Below are 18,587 nucleotides of genomic sequence, written 5' to 3' on the forward strand. Positions count from 1 at the left end.
TTCCACATGACCAGTTTGAATGGATTGCTTGCTCTGTATGTGAAAGTGCTGGTCCAGTTTAGCTGTCCCTCTGTCACCTTTGTAGGAAGCCTCCTTAACTGATACAGCTCATGGGGTTGTTTCAACCCAAGTCTCCCTCCAGAGGGTTTCAAGTAGTGACCAGTCAACCTTTCCTCAGATTGTTACTCCTGTGTTATTTCCCATTGGAAAGGGTAGGACACTTAGAAATCCCAGGAGAGCAACTCTGCAGCCTCTGCAGAGCCAGCTGAGCATACCCACACATTGCATTCACTGTGTGCTGTGGGTACTTGGTTCTCACACTGCAATTGCTCTGTGTCCAAGCTTGAGTGATTCTGCACATGTAAATGTGTTTGGGCCATTGTGGTTGCTTCAAGCCTTCTGTGAGGATGTACTATAAACCAGCCTCAGCTCTTAGACATAGCACTTCAGTGTCCCTTCTACTGAAGTTTTTCATTATTATTTGTTCACTTAATAATTAATTTAGTTATTGATTAGTTAATACATTTGCCATTGGAATGGGCTGCCCAGGGAGGTGGTGGAGTCACCATCCCTGCAGGTGTTCAAGAAAAGCCTGGATGAGGCACTTAGTGCCATGGTCTAGATGACTGGCTAGGGCTGGGTGCTAGGTTGGCCTGGATGATCTTGGAGGTCTCTTCCAACCTGGTTGATTCTATGATTCTGTGATATGTTGCTACTTTATGCAACATCTTACCCTACAAGATTTTGTGTTTTACAACACTACAGAAAAAACAAAGACTTCTTGCACACCTTGTGCTGGAATGGAGTTGAAGTCAGTCTGTGATAAGAGTCATTTCAGATAGCCTCAATATATCCTATGCTATCTATAGAGTAGTCCAGTTACAGTTTGCTTTGTGGAATGGTGTCATGTTTGTCCATCAGAATATTAATGCTGGGCAGCAGACAAGCCCATCGTGAGAAATATTTCTAGTTTCAAGTTTTAGGGGACAGATGCATTACAGAAATACTGAATCTGGCTGAAACAGACTGAAAGCTGTAGCAAGGTTTGCTTTCTTCTAAAAGAAATACAAGAAATTAGAGTCAGGTAGAGTTTGATGTGTTCCAGTTGAATGCTAGTTGTGACAGTTGTCTGTGGCTTTATGACAGGGGTGGTTTTGTTTAGCTACGAATGTCACACCCAAAGAGATCAAATCATAGAATGGTTTAGGTTGGAAGGGACCTCAAGGATCATCCAGTTCCAACCCCCTGCCATAGGCAGGAACACCTCATCCAACCTGGCCTTGAACACCTTCAAGCACCACAACCTCCCTGGGCAATCTGTGCCAGTGTCTCACCACCCTCACTATAAGGAACCCTTTCCTAACATCTAGTTTGAATCTCCCCTCCTCCAGTTTAAACCCATTACCTCTCATCCTGTCATTACAAGACGTTGTCAATAGTCCCTCTCCAGCCTTCCTGTAGCCCCCCCTTCAAGTGGCTGTGTGCAAACTGGCTTGCAAGACAACCATATCAATACAGACTTTGCTCATTTCAGTAAGTTTTTTTTGCATGGAGTTTGTGTCCAAGGCTGAGTGGGTGAAAAATCCCACTGGAGAGCAAGCCAAAGGCTTAAGTGTTGGAAAAGTGCCTCTCTGTGCTGTGTGTCTTTTCAGCATCAGAAGGTGCTTCTCCACCCTTTGCTGTTGATGTGCATTATTTTTGGCAGTAGGGACCCTAAATTTTCTGAACTAATGGGGCTGCTGGGGCAGCTCTGCTCTGCAGTGCTAATTTTGGCTCTCAACTCTCTTCCAACTCACTAAAAGTTTTAATTTTTCCACTTTATTTTTTTTTCAGCTTCATTTTAATTACACATTAAGGTTTAGCCTCCTTTTTATTCCAACTTCTTCAGTTCATAGTAGTATTTTCTATGACTTGCTGCCATAGAAATGGGGGCTTTAGAAGACCTTAGAAGCTTGTGTAATCCATTTCACAATCTCAAGGAAAAAACTGCTCTTCTTAGACCAACTCTGACACATGTCTCACCTACTTTTAAGAGCCTCCAACGAAGCAGACTGTGTGACCTCTCTGAGAGACCAGTCCAGTGCCTTGCTTTTTAAATAGTGTTCCTAAGATCTTGCCTGTTGCAGATTAACTCCTGTTCTGTCACCACATTGTCTCTGACAAACCCTATCCAGAACAGACCACATTGCCAATTCAGAAGCTATTCTGCTCAAATCTAGTCCATACTTTTACTTTCAGTGTCTTGCTTTTGAACTTTGTATCGTGACCCTTAGGGCATTTGCATATCAGCTAATTTCAGTTCATCTCATCATGTGGTCCATGCAGGTAGTATTGCCTTATTTGCATCAATTGAAGCCTAAATTAGTGTCTGTACTCTTGCTGTAATACAGCTGCAACCTCCCTGGGACAGTCTCTTCCCTGAAAGTGTGTGCAGAGGGTGAAAAGCTTGATTATGTAGAAAGAGGCCAAGCTATGGTGCCCTTAGCCTTATTGTCACCAAACACAGAGGCCTCTTCTTCATTTCAGAGTCCTGTTTGGAGACTCTGCTGTTTAATCTCTTCCTGGATGGGTTGAGCTGGCACCTTGAGTCATCCTTTGACCTGTCTTAGTGTCTTCACTCCTGATTTAGGAAGATTCACAGTATCACAGTGTCATCAAGGTTGGAAGAAACCTCATAGATCATCAAGTATTCCTCTTTCCCTCCCTCTCTCCTTCCTTTTCTCCCTCCCTTCTCCTGCTGATTTGCCTGTTACTATATAAGGAAGTTGCTTTTTCTCTATGTCTGGGTAAAGTATCAGTTTTGTCTTATTGTGCCATATTTTTACTAGTCTCTGCTTAAGTACAGCTCTTTAAACATTTTTTTCCCTTGCTACTTCAGTTTAATTGTGTGAAGCAAACTGCAATTTTGTTTGTGAAGGATACATGAAAAAATGTGCCTTGTAACTTGGATAGCCCCCATAGCAAGTAAGTTGGCACTGCAGAGTTTTTCTGACTTGCAGGTACAAGCTTGTACCCAGGGAGCATAGCCAGGAGGGGCTGGAAGGCAAAGCTGTGATGACATGCTCAGTCTCCAGGTGGAGGGCCAAGAGGGCAGCTGCGCGGCGCTGGGTTGCATTCCAATGTGCTGATCCGTGGAACAGCGTTGGCATACGCTTTGGAAGCTGCTGCTTACTCGCCTGGCTGTAGGGAAGGGGCTGAGGTGATGGCAGGGAAGGAAGGGGTGAGTCTTTGCAGAATATTTTCATATGATTGTGGCCTGTTCTGAGCAAGCTACACAGTTAGAGCCTTGGCCTTTTTTTTTTTTGTGCTGTTGTGTACCATACTCTGCCTCTGGTAGCTTGGAAATCGATTATTCCAGAGTGGGTTCTTCCCTTCCCACCCCCCTCACCCCATGATTCCTGAACCACTTAATTAAGTTGTAGGGAAGTTGTATTTTCTCACTACTTGGGGGCTTAATGGGGTGGAGGCTGTGGAAACAGTTTAACAATTTCACATTTTATGTGCTCTAATGAATTTCCCAGGGTTTTGGAAGGGTTGTATCCAATTTTTAGTATCGTAATTTCCAGAGCTTTATTTATGCTAAAATAAGTTAGTGGTGGGTTAAAAGACTCGAAGATCCAAGAGATTGAAAATGAACTAATGAAGATATCTTTTGGATCAAGAGCTTGACTCACACTTGTGACTCTTACTGAAGTACTGCAGACTATGATTCTCATCAGGACCACAAACTGGTAGTGAGCTTCCTCTTCTGTTATTTCAAACTTGTGTTTGATTTCAGGTGCAGAAAAGAGAGGATTTGCAAGGACCAGAAACAACTCTGAATCTGCAAGAACTCCCCACAACATCGATAGGAAGAGGCAACTCTCTGAATCACAGACAGAAACAATGAACACTTCAGACAGCAGAATAAATCCTAGACAACCGAGAGCTCCCAGAGGTATTAAAGCAGAGTGCATACAGGCTTCAGGAATAAGCTGCCTTGGAGCATGTGCTCAGCACTATTAAAAGATGGGCCAGGATGAATGCTCTTAACTCCAGAATGAGCTGTAAAAGACTGTTGATTCTTTGTAGAATATGATTATCCCAAGCTTTTTGGTGCTTCTGAGTCGGGTGCCAGTGTTTCTAAGCAAGCTGTTCTCTGGAGTTCAACTTTGGAAACAAAGCCTCTGTACAGCTGCTGTTAAGATACATGGACAAGTTTGGTGGGCAAGATAACACTTGTGAATTTTTGTTTGCAGGAGGATCCTATGCTGCTGTCTCAACATCAGGTGATAGAAAGAATCTAAATAAACCAAATCGAGGGAGGAAGAAGAGTGTGTTTGAAGCCTACATGTCAAAAGAAGATGTTTCAGCAGGACTGAAAAGAGGAGAGCTCATTCAGGTGCTTAGAACTTCAGCGTCTGTGCTCTTGTGATGAGTCTGTGGAAATCACAGGCAGTTGGTGGAAATCAGTGTCAATTGGTTACATGACAGGGTTTTGATGTACCACTTGTAGATGCTAGAGGAAGGTTTTTCCCCCCTTTTCTCAGAATGCTCTGGAAATGGAATGAAGCCTTCTATGTTCAGCTGAAGTATAGTTTTTCTGTTTGATTTGGGTGTTCTGTAAAACTGCTGATGCACACTCTTGATGAATTGCAGAGTTCAGGGTGGATGGTCTGCTAACCATGGCAGTGGTTATTGTGAAGACACTTGCTTCTACTAATGATACTCAATACCACAGCAGGTGCTGGCAACCTCTGTCTTTGTCGATGTGAGTAAAAACAAACAAGTGCCCTCAGCAAGATACTTCTTGCTGAAATTACTCACAAACATGTTAATTGGTCCACAGCAATGAGGTGTAGATACCTCTGCTTTCAGATCTACTTTTTTTGTTTCCCTCAATCCAAACTCAGTTCCTAGAAGTCTCCCTCCCACAAAACAAAAGAAGGAGAATGATGGTGCAGGAGAGTGATGGTGCAGGTAGTGTGGTCCCTGGGACCTCACAGGGCTGTGCCTACCAGGGTATTGCTGTAACTTGTAAGCTGTGATGCAGATGGTTCAATCAGTATCAAATGGCCAGGCAGTGCTTCCAAACCCTTTGCTTCCATAATTTTATTTGCACTGCTCTAAGGCCACAGGGCTGACCCAGCCACTGGTGACAGTGTATGGCTTGCAGTGTAAGGCACTGATAGTAAATGGCACTGAAGAGCCTATCCATATACAGAAAATGATTTGCCTGTGTGTATATGGTTATTTGCCTTGAACAGATGGCAATAAGCATGTTCTCATTTTGCAGATTCTAAAGATCAAAGAGCAGACTTTCTGTTTCTATATGGAGCAGAAAAACTGCAGCCATAGTGAGGCAGCAGTTCTTCTCTGAATGTCTATCTAAATGTGAGGGTGGGCCTGTTGTGTGTGTGGGTATCTGTATCTCAGAAGGGGTTTTGCATGAGGACAGGCAGAGCTGAGTTTCACTGAGGAGTCGATGGGTAGAATCCTAGAACCAGTATTGCAGTATGGTCCTCAATATGGTGTAATGCTCTTCAGGCCATGCCTGGCATCCCAGTAAGACCAGAGTGCCTGGGGAAAAAAAGGCAGGAAGAAGTCAATGAGTGCCTCATGCTGAGGCATTGCTTACCCAAGCACATGTTGGTGTGTTGTCATTTAATTAGTGTTGTAATGCCAGCGAGGCTGTAATCCTTTCATCAATACATTGCAGTTGCAAATGGCATCACTTAGTTTTTGTCTGATTTCTTGTTATAATTGTGTAGTGATTGTTGTATAACAGTATAATGGCTTCATTTCTGGAGATACAGTGAGGATTCCACATATAAGATTGCCTGATTCCATCCTAAAGACCTATCACAGAAGTGTAGAATGTCCTGGGTTGAAAGGAACCTTACAGGTCATCTAGTTCCAACCCACTTGCCTTGGGCAGGGACACCTTCCACTTGACCAGGTTTCTCTAAGCCATATCCAGCCTGGCCTTAAACACTTCCAGGTACAGAGCATCCACAGCCTCTCTGGGCAACCCATTTCAGTGCCTCACAACCCTCACAGTGGAGAGATCTGATGAGCTCTTAGCTTTCAGAAACATGACTATGCAGCTGATGATCAGAGTGGTCTACTGAGTTACCTAGACCTTAGGCCAGTGCCTTTTTGAAAAACATTGTAAATGTCCACAATAGAAAGCAAATGGTGAGGGGAGCCTTAAACTGTAGCTTCCTCCCCATGGCTACCATGACATATGGCAGCAACTAAAGCTTAACTACCTCACATTCAGGAGTGTTTCTGGCACCCAGTTTTGGTAACACAGCCTGATAGCATCAAGTGCAACATGCATAGGCTGCCTATGAGATCAAGTGCAGCTGCAGATGAGGCACATCAGGCTATGAGTACTACCTGAGAATCCCACTGAAATGCTGAGTCCCCAGGGACCTGTGATTGCATGCTCTCTGGCAAAAGAATCCTTCATTCTTGTAAGTGCGTAGTGTCTCCTTCAGGTCATGTGCTGCGTAACTGGAAGAGTCATGTGTGCTCTCCTAGGATGTGTCTCAGTGTTTTTCATCCAGTTCCACGTCCTGGGGAAATGGTTGAGGCTGTAGAAGCTGGAATTAATCATTTAGGCCTGAGTGTCACATCATGGGCATCCCAACTCGGTATCGCTCATCTGCAGCTTTCATCCTTATGATCTAATTAAGGCCATTCATCATTGTAGTCTAAACCAGGATTCTGAAAGCAACTTCAGAGGATGGACAAATACTTAGTTTTGTTCTGTACCACGGAAAGAGATGCAGTGAACAAATACCTGTTGCATCAGTCTGCAAAAGCAGGGCATCAATCTGGCATGGTAACCTGCAAAGATGCTCCACAGGAGCTTGTGGAAAAGAACAACCTTATTGCTGTGTCTGGTGGTCTTGAGCAAACCTGAGTGCACAGGCAGAGCATGATGCTCTGAGCAGGGGCTTCCCCCTGGAGCATTCTGGAGCCATGGGATCTGCATATAATTGTGTGAGAACTTGAGAGATCTGCTAGGGAAAAAAGACTGTGCCATGAGGATGTGTCTGGATTCTGGCAGTGCAGCTACGCAACTAAGTGCTCCTGATAGCTCAACTCAAGGGAAGCCACTGACAGACAGGGGGATGACTCAGATCGAAGATCAGTGCCATGAAGATGAGGCAGTCCTAGATCAGGAAGAAGAGAAGTGTTATCTTTATGAGTGCTGATGTCTGTCAATAGCACAGTCCTATAGTAAAGTCCTAATGGCTTTTGTGCTGGATCTGATGTAACTCAGCTTTTGATAAGCAGCACAGAGAATTGTGCCCTGCAGGATTCCTGGACTCATTTAATTGTGTGACATGTGCGGAAGTGTCCTTCCACAAGAAAGGGGATCAGAGCTCAGGCACTTAGGAGTGCACAGGCTTCCCACTTGCCCTTTTGTATAACTGCCTGCAGTGAGCAAGCACCAAGCATGTCAGGTTGGCTGGAATCACACTGGCTGCTCCGAAGGCAAACAAAATGGAATAGCTTCTGCGGAGTTAGTAAGCGGATGGTGTCGGCTACGCACAACAGATGGTCGAGTTATGTATTAAGGACTGTTGACCCAAAGGACCGTAGTCATCCTGTGAAGCACCAGCCAGAAACTCATGTCTGCTCCACGCCTCCAGTGTCTCCCAGACCCTCCCTACAGGGCTGCTGGGGTCAGGTGGAGTGAGAGTGCACAGCATGTAGAGACACAGAGCCTGCTTTGCTGTTAAGAGGATGTTTTTCCTTGGAAAGCAGTTCTTGTGTGGGCATGAATGCTGGGGGTTTCCTTATTCCTATGGATTATTTTTTCAAAGTTAGCCTTAGTAGCAAACAGATTCTTGAACTCTGACCCTTTTTGATGTTGCAAAATGATCTAGATGTCTGTGTTAGGATAGCTGTTACAAACTGCTGGAGTTGAGATGCTGAGTATTGTCTGCCCTAGACCTGGCAGAGCAGCTTGATAAATCATGACATTTCTGTATCTTGCTAGGGAAGCTCAATAAGGTTAGAAACTTTTTTTGGCAAGATTCGGTGAAACTGACTTGAATCATCAGAAAGTGTTTTAGAAACCTTCCTGCAAACCTTTTTCTTTCCTTTCAAAACAAAGGCCCCACTGCCATAAAACCACCGGTAAATATAGCAGCTATTATCTGCAAGCTATTGTAAAATAAATACATTAGTGTGACATCATGAGGCTCTGCAGCCAGATCCTCACCCCCTAACACATATGAGAACAGTTGTTGGTTGCAGATGGGGAGAGTGACTGGTTCCAGAGATGATGTCACAGCGTGAAATGCACAACATCGTCAATAGGATTTTCGTAGGCACAGATAATAGAGCCCATCTGCTTTCCAAGATATGTTTTGGGAGTAACTTGCTTAAAGGAAAGCCCTGAAGCATTTTAATGCTATTTGATGTAAGAATGCTAATGCTGAGGTAGTGTATGTAAAACGTAGAGTAAGTGTGGTAACACTTTGCTGCTCTGTGTTTGCTGGAGCTGGGCATCCGTGTGCGGTAGCCGCTCCGGCGTCGTGTGGGCCACGGACACAAAACCTGATTTTCCATGCGTGTATTGGGTGTTTGCACCTGGCTGATTGACAGCTGTCCCAAACCACTCAAAAAGATTCTGCAGAGTAGCACAGGATATCACAGAATGTCAGGGGCTGGAAGGCCTCTCAAAAGCTCATCCAGTCCAACTCCCTTGCCAGAGCAGCATCACCTATACCAGATCACACAGGAATGCATCCAGGTGGGTTTTTAATATCTCCAGAGATGGAGACTCCACACCCACCCTGGGCAGCCTGTTCCAGTGTTCTATTCCTCCTCATATTTACATGAAATTTTCCTGTGCCTCTACTTCTACCCATTGCCCTCTGTCCCCTCATCTAGTTTGTACTGCTGGGGAGAAGCTGGTGTGAGACTTAACTAGTTGCAGAGCAACCACCCCTTTTCACTTCTCTCCCTAGTGGCTTCCTTTGCTTGATTTTGATGGCTTATTCTGGGAAGTAAGGTGGAAAGAAAAGACCATTGTAAGTTTTCCATCGGTGGGTGCCAGTTTTAACAAGGCCAAGTGCCATGTTTTGCACTTTGGCCACAACAACCCCATGCATTGCTGCAGGCTGGGGATAGAGGGGCTGGAGAGCAGCCAAGCAGAGAGGGATCTGGGGGTACTGGTTGACAGCTGACTGAACGCGAGCCAGCAGTGTGCCCAGGTGGCCAAGAAGGCCAATGGCATCCTGGCCTGTATAGTGTGACCAGCAGGACCAAGGAAGTCATTCTTCCCCTGTACTCAGCACTGGTTAGGCCACACCTTGAGTGCTGTGTCTGGTTCTGGGCCCCTCAATTTAAGAACGATGTTGAGGTGCGTGAACAAATGTGTCTAGAGAAGGGCACCAAGGCTGGTGAGGGGGGGTGGAGAACAGCCCTGTGAGGAGAGGCTGAGGGAGCTGGGGTTGTTCAGCCTGGAGAAGAGGAGGCTCAGGGCAGACCTCATTGCTCTCTGCAACTATCTGAAAGGAGACTGTAGCCAGATGAGGGTTGGTCTCTTCTCCCAGGCACCCAGTGACAGAACAAGAGGACACAGTCTCAAGTTGTGCCAGGGCAGGTTTATACTGGATGTAAGGAAGAAATTCTTCATGGAAAGAGTGATTGTCCACTGGAATGGGCTGCCTGGGGAGGTGGTGGAGTCACCATCCCTGGAGATGTTTGAAAGGAGACTGGATGAGGCACTTAGTGCCATGGTTTAGTTATCTAGAAGGGTTAGGTGTTAGGTTGGACTTGATGTCCCTAGAGGTCTTTTCCAACCTGGTTAATTCTGTGATGAGAGTGAGGTAGCTCTCACTTTGCCTAAGCATAAAGTATCTCTAGAGTTGCTCCCAGTGGGTTGTCTTTGGTTTTGTGCCTGCCATGTGGCTAGTGTGCTCGTTAATACTGGTTACATAAGGCATAAAAAAAGGCATGGCAGCAAAATATTCAAACAATGCCTAATATAGAATATAAAATGTATGGAAATGGTTATTTCCAAAGCAAATAAAAACAATGGAAAACCTTCAATATATATCTGCAAGTTGTTCTCCGAGGCAGCAGAACTTTCACATGTAATCAGCTTTATTTTCCTGTCGTCTGAGTTTTTTTTCCCAGAATACATAAAAAAATTATATGCTGCAGTAAATTTTTAAGGAAGCAATTCCTGTGAGAGGTTCCTGTGATTGCTTAACACAGAAGTGCAAACAGATGGAATCTGTTCATGTAACGAATGGGCCAATGTTACTTCAAATCCTCAAGTGGAGAAAGTTTTAAAGATCCAGCCCAAAGCAAAGCTTGTCTGGAGGCAGATACCCAGTTGTATTTCCATAGAATTTAAAAGCTGTCAGTTTTAACTGCAGTTGCCTGAATTACAATTCCCAGGACCCTCTTGGGATGGGAACAGCACTGTTGTGTAGCCTGTTAGTCCTTGGTTGGCTCTCCCTTTCTCTTGGATGGACCTAAGTGCAAAGAGCAAAGCTGGTTGGTTTACTTTGGAGGAGTGATCTGGATTTGTGGCAGGTGACTGGAGCTTTTAAGTTGGCAGATAACACAGCAGAAATAGATAGACCATGGAGTTTCAAATGTATTTAAGACAGTTTGACTTTAAACATGTTTAAACAGAATTTAATCCTGTAGGATTTAGATGTTTGTTTTTGGAAAATCCTTTTGATTCTTCTTTGGAAATGTTCTGTGTCGCAGAGTTGCTGCTACTGTCTGTTTGCAGGAACAGCCTGAGCAGCCAGAGCCCTGTAAGGTTCATACTTGCTGCTGTGTGAGCTCAGTGGGTCAACTGTTCCTCTTTCCTCCCGTCCTCCAAAGTAAACCCAACATCTTACTTTTCCAAAACAGAGCAAAACAAATTGTCTCTATTACCTGTTTGTAAATGAAGTTGGTGGATGCTCAGCAGAAAATGTATGAAGCGAACAGGGAGGGCTTGGATCTTCACCTAGTAGCAGCAACAACTGATGATTCAACATCTCTTTGATGGCAGACTGGAGTAGATCAGCATAAGCCTATCATGAAACTGCCTTTTGGCTTGAAATTGCTTGGATGCTAAGTTGTCAAGACTCGAAATGCATAATGGAAATTTAGATGTATCTCTCGTGTTTTACAGTAGATATATTACCTGCAGCTCTCTAATTTAACTGATGTTATATAAAATTAATAAGAGTCAGGCATAATCTTTCTCCTTCTCTCTTTTTTTTTCCTTTTTTTTTCCAAGGGACCCTTGAGAATAAATCCTAAGAAGTACCATGAAGCCTTCATTCCATCTCCAGTAAGTGTAATTTTATAATGCTTTAAAGTTCATAAGTAAAGGTGCATTAAGGTAGGAGTTATGCTGTGCACAGAAGGTCGCTCAGAGGTGAATGAGTTGGAATAAATGAACATGATCTGAATTTTCTTTTAAGTCAAATATTCCCAAACAAATCTTGCCTTTTCGTGCTTCAAAGAATTACTTATTTAGCTTGTGCTGAAATGGGGGATACTGCTGGGGTCCCGCTGAAGTCAGGTTTGAGGACCACCAGAAAGTGTAACTAGAAACCTTTGGTTTATGGCTGCAGAAGTTCTGTAGATTTTCCACTGATTTAAGTTAATCTTCCCTAAACAAATATGCTCTCCATTTTCGATCTGCTGCATGAGCTAATTCACAGAGTCATTCCAGAAATAATATGCGTGATTCCTTTTCATCTGCCCGCTTCTGCGAAAGCTGCATCTCGCTTGGCCGGGGATGTGCTTTGGTCACATGGACCTGGCTTGCATCCCCTTCTCCCTTTTTTCCCTTAATTTGTCAGAAAAGAAGGACTCTTGCTATTTCAGGGACTTCCAGTAGAGAAGGTGACCTCACAGCTCACACAGCCAAGAGGTTTTTTTTTTGTTTGGAATTGACAGTCAGAATGTCATTGTCAGTGAGAGAGTTTCACATTGAAATGTTTTGTTGGTGTGGGGGAGAGAAGGCAGAGCCTGCCCTGTGACAGCCAAACACTGACTGTTGTTGTCCAGGCTCCTGACAGTGCTATTGTTTTGGGGCTTGGATTGAAAGCTTTGAAATCTGTGGTGGTGTCAGTTTGTATTGATTTGGCATAATGTTTTGGAGCCCACTTTGTTCGCAAAGGCTGGCATTGCAGGGGTGGAGGAGGATCAGGAGTATCCAAAGTGGATTACCTGGAGTAAGAAGTACAGGGCAGCTCTCTGATACATCAGCAGAGCAGCAGTCAATGTAAGTGAAGAGAATTGTGGTCTTGTCTTTATAGGTGTCCTTGTAGGTGTGGCAAGTGTAAGCTGTTGTTCTCTGATATTACAGAATGCAAAGTGAAGTGAGAAATCCAGCCACTTACATGAGATTAACTGAATGTGCAGCTTTACTGCTAATTACCCCCAGTGTCCAGCTGGTGCCTTAAGGACACAGACAACTGGTTGCTGTTCTGCATGCAGGAATACAAACACTAAGGAGGGCTAGCAGAGATTGTAACCTCAGCTATCTTTCTGTTTTTCTGCTCTTTCTGGAGTTGAATACCAGAATCAGCCTTGTCACTGATAGTGAGCTCAATCAACACTCAGATGAAGGTGACTGGCTGTGGTGAGCACAGTTCTCACTGTAAGACAGATGCTTTATGAAGTTTATGCTTTGTTTGCCATTATGGAGGGCTTGCAGCATTCATGTTATGCAGAACTTTCCATCATTGTGAGAGGCTGCAAATGTTGCAGCTGGGAAAAATCACCGTTTCTCTCCTGCTGTTGACTAGGTCACTGTACCCTTTTTTCTTCAGCACTGCCTCATCTGTGGCTTCATGAAGTTCAAATGCAATAGTTGTTCACCTTCTAACACTAGAAATCCTAGGGTGTTTCTTGCTGCAAATGTGCCCTGTCTGCTTGTCTCGTGGTTGGATGAAGAGTTGAGGGGAAGGCCCAGATGCCTTGTTTTGAAAGGTACTTGGAGAATGGACTTGAGCATTGAAATCTCTGCCTTGCACCTTATGTCCTTCCTGCACAGGGTAGCGTGGTTTCAATTGGCAGCATTGTCAGGGCGAAGAGTGATGCTGCTGAGCATGAGCGATGGGCTGGCTGTGCTGTGCTGGAGATCTCTTGTCAGAGTGGGATAAAGAGCAGTGCTGGTGATGGTCACAGGTGGCCATGGAGCAGTGAAAGCTCTGTGCTGCCTGGATGTGGCTGCGGAAGTGTTGAAGCCATGGTGGTCAATATGAGATTCGCATCCCGGAGGCAGCTGAGACTTTGCAAGTGGTTGTGTTCTCTTGTGATCCGGTGCCATTCTAATCGCATTAGTAATCTACAGTGCCAGCTGTTCAGAGTGGGACACGCTGCACACTTGTGGGATGCACAAGTGTTCTTGGAAGTGCAGAAGCTCACCCAACAATCCGCAAGCCCAGAGTTCAAGATGTGGAGATGTTTCTTTTTGGAGGCAAAACCGAAACTGATGGCAATTTTCTGATTGGAGCTTTGTTGCAGGCATTGAGATGAACCGCTCTAAAATAGGTGCACATACACATACTCAGGTGTTCAGATGTGTGTTGTTTGGGGTGAGAGTGACTGGCTGCAGTTCAAGATTCTCTCAGAGTATGAAGATGCAGCTTTAACTTGCTGGTGTAATGCATCAGGCACCTTTACTGGGGGTGGGGGTTAGGGTCTGCCTCGTGTTTTCTTGGACACAGGAGGGAAGGAAAAGAAGTGTAGAACAATTTGTCCTGAATGACAGCCTGTGTCCTGCCATGCAAAGCAGTTACAGGTATAGTCAAAAAGAAAGCAATTTCCTTAAAGGTGACTTTGGATTTTTCCTCTTCTGTTTGTGGTGGATTTGAATAAAGAGCTGGGGCAGAAAGGGAGAGGATAGGCAGGGAATATGCCCATGTGTAAAAAATCAGGCTTTTTGAAAAGAACAGTTTCTAATTTGAATTATGTTGGTCCAAGAGGCTTTGCAATTTTTCTGCATCTTGTCATGGGAGGCAGCTTTCACACAGCTGTTGAGTTGCTGCTTTTCTTTCTAAGAGTAATTTGGCCTCTTGGAGGACAGCCTTAGTTTTGCATCATGGCAGGGTTCTGCCGTTTTATTGTTTCGGTATTTAAGTGGAGTGAGATATTTGTCTGCTATTAGGGCTTCAAGTTTGCAGGTTATAAAAAGTTTTTCTTGGAATCTGAGCACACTGGTAGTTCTGGTTGGATTTACTCAAGCATATGAGAATCAGGAGCGTGTATCTGAGAAGCAAATAAAATCATCATGAAGATTTTAATTCTTGTAAGGCTTTTTGTTTCTTAGCGAAAGACAATGAAGTACTGATCTAAACCAATTCATCCTCTTTTGTGCCTTAAAACTATGCAAAGAGCTCTCTCTAGAAGAAAATGTTAACCTCTGATGTCTGTGTTAAATGCTCATGTTGTTTGATGTGTTCATGGGATTATAAACAGGCACATGGATTTTTTTTGTGTGCTCAGTTATGGGGAAGTAAAGGAAAGCAGCAAGAGCACTGCCAATAGAAAAAATTAAAAACCTTTGGGATCTTTAGGAAACTTATCCAGCCCCTAAAGAGAATCTTCCAAACTAAATCTAGTCTGGGGTGGATAATCATAATGTGCATAATTAGTAGAGGCTCTTGAGCAAGGATGTTAACCTGGGATTTTGAGAGGAGGTGTCCCAACACGTCTGTTACAGTTGAAGATTTTTTGGCTTGCAGTTGGCATCCATAGGCATTGTTTTTTTGCAATCTCTTCTAACAGTAGTTGAGCCAAATGCAGCACATAGGATGTTAATGCATTTAAATAAACATACCCCCAGCCTCTCTCCAGGCCACCTTCACAGACTGACCTGCTTACCCCAGAGCTGCATGTCCCTGCTTTGCCATTGCACCAGCAGAGCAGCAGGCAGCTGCATGCAGACAGAGCCTGTCTTGTAAACATGTTCTGAACAACAGTTTTGAGTGCTTGAGTTGGGAACGTAATGTGTGAAGAGCTGCAACTGCAGAAAAAACCTACCCGTTCCCAGGAGTAACTGAGTAGAGCTTGCAGACAATACATCTTGAGGGCTTGGCTCTGTCTTGAGTAAATAGTGCAGCTACTGTGCGGGCAGAGACGTACAAAGGAGCATGTTGAAGGGCATGTGGTGAATCCTTTTCATTACTGTGCACAACTGCAGGATGTTTGTCTCGCCAGGGTGTGTGTCTCTTTCGATGACAGTGTTTTAAACCTCATAACAACTGTAATTTGTTTTGACCTGGCATTTACTTTTTCTCCTCTTTCACTAGGATGGGACTCGTGATATCTTTATTGACGGAGTTGTTGCTCGCAACAGAGCCCTGAATGGTGACATCGTGGTTGTGAAACTACTTCCCAAAGAGCAATGGAAGGTCAGTTCAGTATGGTTTTTTTCTGTGATTTAACTCAAAGAGCTTGTTGGGGTTTTCTCCACTGAGCTTAGGCCTTGATGTTAGGAAGAAGTTCTTCCCAGAGAGAGTGATTTGCCATTGGAAAGGGCTGCCCAGGGAGGTGGTGGAGTCACCATCCCTGGAGGTGTTCAAGAAAAGCCTGGATGAGGCACTTAGTGCCATGGTGTAGTTGACTGGATAGGTTGGACTGGATGGTCTTGGAGGTCTCTTCCAACCTGGTTGATTCTATGATTCTAATAGATAATTTTTTACAAATCTAGTTAGCTGAATTTCTGCTGATGAGGCTGTAGATGAAAAGATTTTTGTCCCTTCAAAGAAGCGATACCTCAGCATCTTTGCATGGAATGGCCTTCTTTGGCACTGTGTGGAGAAGTTTGACAGCAAGGCTGGTTCAAAGTGGGGTTGTCAGAGGTGATGTGATAGATGCTATTTATCTGTCTTCACGCTGTGGCAGTGGACAGTTCTGTGTAGGTGTTTGCAATTGCTCTTGCATTTGACAAGTGCTGTTCCAAAAGCTTTCATAATCATTAACTCTCTCCAATATGTGGGTCCTCAGTCCATGGAAAGCTTATCTTGTCACAGCTCCAGATTTTGTGGTGATCACCTTTCTTTCCATGAATGAAGAATAACACAGTTGGAGCAGCACAAATGTGGGACAATCTGGTTTTTCATTTTCATGTCTGAGAATTCACAAAAAACACTTTCCCTTTGAGTTGTTTTTTGTGTGTGTTGTGGATCTTTGCTTGCTTGTTCGTTTTGGGGTGTGGTTTGGAGGTTTTTTGGGGGGTTTTTTGGTCTGTTGTTAACTGATCAAGCACAAGGTCCTTTCAAACATCTGAATAATTTTATCTTGTTCACTAATTTATCTCTTAATGCTACTATGCAAGGAAAATTCTCACTTCTTTCCTCCAGTTGCTGGGAAATATAAGGTAGAGTTAGCAATTTTAACTTTGATTTTCACATGTTACCATGCCAGAACTGCCACAAATTGGTTCTGAAACATGTTTTTTGAACTCTTTGTGAGAACTTAATAACTATTCTGTATCTTATGGACAGGAGTTAGTAGTGAGGGTCATTTCAGAAGGATGGAGACTAGTCTGAACTACTTAGGTCCAGTACTTTTTGCTCATTCTAGCTGTCCTTTCTGCCTGTCTTCAGTCATTTGCTGAACCTTCTACCTTTCCTGTTTTTATGGAACTGATGATTTGAAACACATTGGAGTGCCTCTTCTTTAAGTACTCATAAAATGAGTAAATGACCTAAGTATTTCTTGATATGTAAATATGAAACTACCCTTATGCAAAAGACAATCAAAAGAGGGATCTAAGATATTACAGCTCTATCCAAACATAGGAAAGAAGACTACTTTGCAAACAGATTTCGAAGGCCAGTGCAAAATTTCTTTGATAACTGTTCAAGAATCCAAATTAGAGTTCACTGAAACTGATGATTACTGTATCTTTAGATCACCAAATCCATATATGCAAATTATCTTTCCTATTAGACCATTTTCTCTAGTTGAAAAAGTGAACTAGCTTGGATGCTTAGATCTTTTGCCAGGACCTGCCAGCACAAGGGCCTCATTGTAGGCTTGATAGAGGTTGCCTGAGCTGGAAGCTTTGTCTGCAGTTTTCCATTTATGTCTGACTCTAAACAAAGATAACACCAGTCTCTCTTATATTCTTACACCTCCATGTGTTCAATAGTAATGCTCTTTTATGAATACAAGAGGAAGAATTCTGATTATTCTCTTTGTCCTGGGCACACGCTGGAATAAACAGAACTGGTGGAGAAGTTATATCTGACCACAAGGAGACAATTCAGAAGAGTTCAGTGTTTTGTAGTATGATTCTTCTGTGGTGAGTTTAACCTTGCCAAATGAAGTAGCTGGAACACACCAGTCATATTTTTGAGCCACACAGGTGCTGCCCTATGTAGTCTCATTTTTTGCTTCTTGCCATCAGCAACTTAATCAGCGCTGACATCCCTTTTCCCCTGCTCCCTGAAGCTCTTGCTCTGCGCTCGTGTTTGTATTAGTTCTTTGGGAAAGCTGCCACTAAGGTGCACTGAATGATAGTGCATTCTGCCAAGTAATTCACACTGATTAATGACAAACTGTCGCAACCTATTTTAGGTTTTTCCATTTGTTTAGTCTCATGCTGCTGCAAGGCTGCCACATAGGTGTCTTGAGGGCTTTCTCCTTCGCGTTGGGCCTTTGGAGCGAGCCGAACAGCTTCAGCTGTTTCCTTGACAAATGTAAATGTGCTGTATGGTATAACTGAGGCTCTCAGAGGAGACTTTGCAGGCTCTGTACATCTCGGTTTGTTAGGACTGAGATGTGCATGCTGAACATCTTTATGGTTGGCTGTTCCCAGCCCCTAAGCCTGTGGAGATTTTACTTGTAAACCTGTGCCACTCCTTGAGTACTGTGTCCAGTTCTGAGCCCCTCAATTCAAGAGAGATGTTGAGGTGCTGGAATGTGTCCAGAGAAGGGTGACAAAGCTGGTGAGGGGCCTGGAACACAAATGCTATGAGGAGAGGCTGAGGGAGCTGGGGGTGTGCAGCCTGCAGAAGAGGAGGCTCAGGGCTGATCTTATTACTGTCTACAACTACCTGAAGGGACATTGTAGCCAGGTGGGGGTTGGCCTCTTCTCCCAGGCAACCAGCAACAGAACAAGGGGACACAGTCTCAAGTTGTGCTGGGGTAGGTCTAGGCTGGATGTTAGGAGGAAGTTGTTGGCAGAGAGAGTGATTGGCATTGGAATGGGCTGCCCAGGGAGGTGGTGGAGGCACCATCCCTGGAGGTGTTCAAGAAAAGCCTGGATGAGGCACTTGGTGCCATGGTCTAGTTGACTGGCTAGGGCTGGGTGCTAGGTTGGACTGGCTGATCTTGGAGGTCTCTTCCAACCTGGTTGATTCTATGTCTTGCACAAGGTGTGGTTGCTGTTACAGCAGCACGGTGAGTGTGTGCCTTCTGAGTTTTCAAGCACCCTGGGTGGCCTTTGGATGCTGCAGGTGATTCCTGCCCTGGACTTCTCTGTGCAGTGTAGTGCTGCATCCCATTCATGTCAAGACTTAGTTGAAACCTTGGTTCAATTTGTGTATGTGTTAAATGGGAAGAAGAGGGAAAACCTGTGACAGGTAAAACTGGAGTTTGGATAG

The 18,587-nt window shown here is 44.2% G+C and overlaps 1 protein-coding gene across 3 annotated transcripts in view; it reads left to right on the forward strand.

Annotated features, from left to right (window-relative positions):
- DIS3L2 (DIS3 like 3'-5' exoribonuclease 2) overlaps positions 1 to 18,587 on the forward strand; it is a 206,549-nt gene that overhangs the window by 15,865 nt on the left and 172,097 nt on the right. For 2 of the 3 annotated variants that reach the window (XM_064165709.1, XM_064165710.1), the window contains exons 3-6: positions 3,779 to 3,937; positions 4,239 to 4,381; positions 11,255 to 11,308; positions 15,285 to 15,386. In XM_064165709.1, the coding sequence (XP_064021779.1) occupies positions 3,779 to 3,937; positions 4,239 to 4,381; positions 11,255 to 11,308; positions 15,285 to 15,386 (458 nt within the window). Of the gene's footprint in view, positions 1 to 3,033; positions 3,221 to 3,778; positions 3,938 to 4,238; positions 4,382 to 11,254; positions 11,309 to 15,284; positions 15,387 to 18,587 lie in introns of those variants that run through there. The other variant, XM_064165711.1, reaches the window with a different exon arrangement.

The sequence above is a fragment of the Pogoniulus pusillus genome, chromosome 26 (genome assembly GCF_015220805.1).
Source record: "Pogoniulus pusillus isolate bPogPus1 chromosome 26, bPogPus1.pri, whole genome shotgun sequence".
In the NCBI taxonomy this organism is placed as follows: Eukaryota; Metazoa; Chordata; class Aves; order Piciformes; family Lybiidae; genus Pogoniulus; species Pogoniulus pusillus.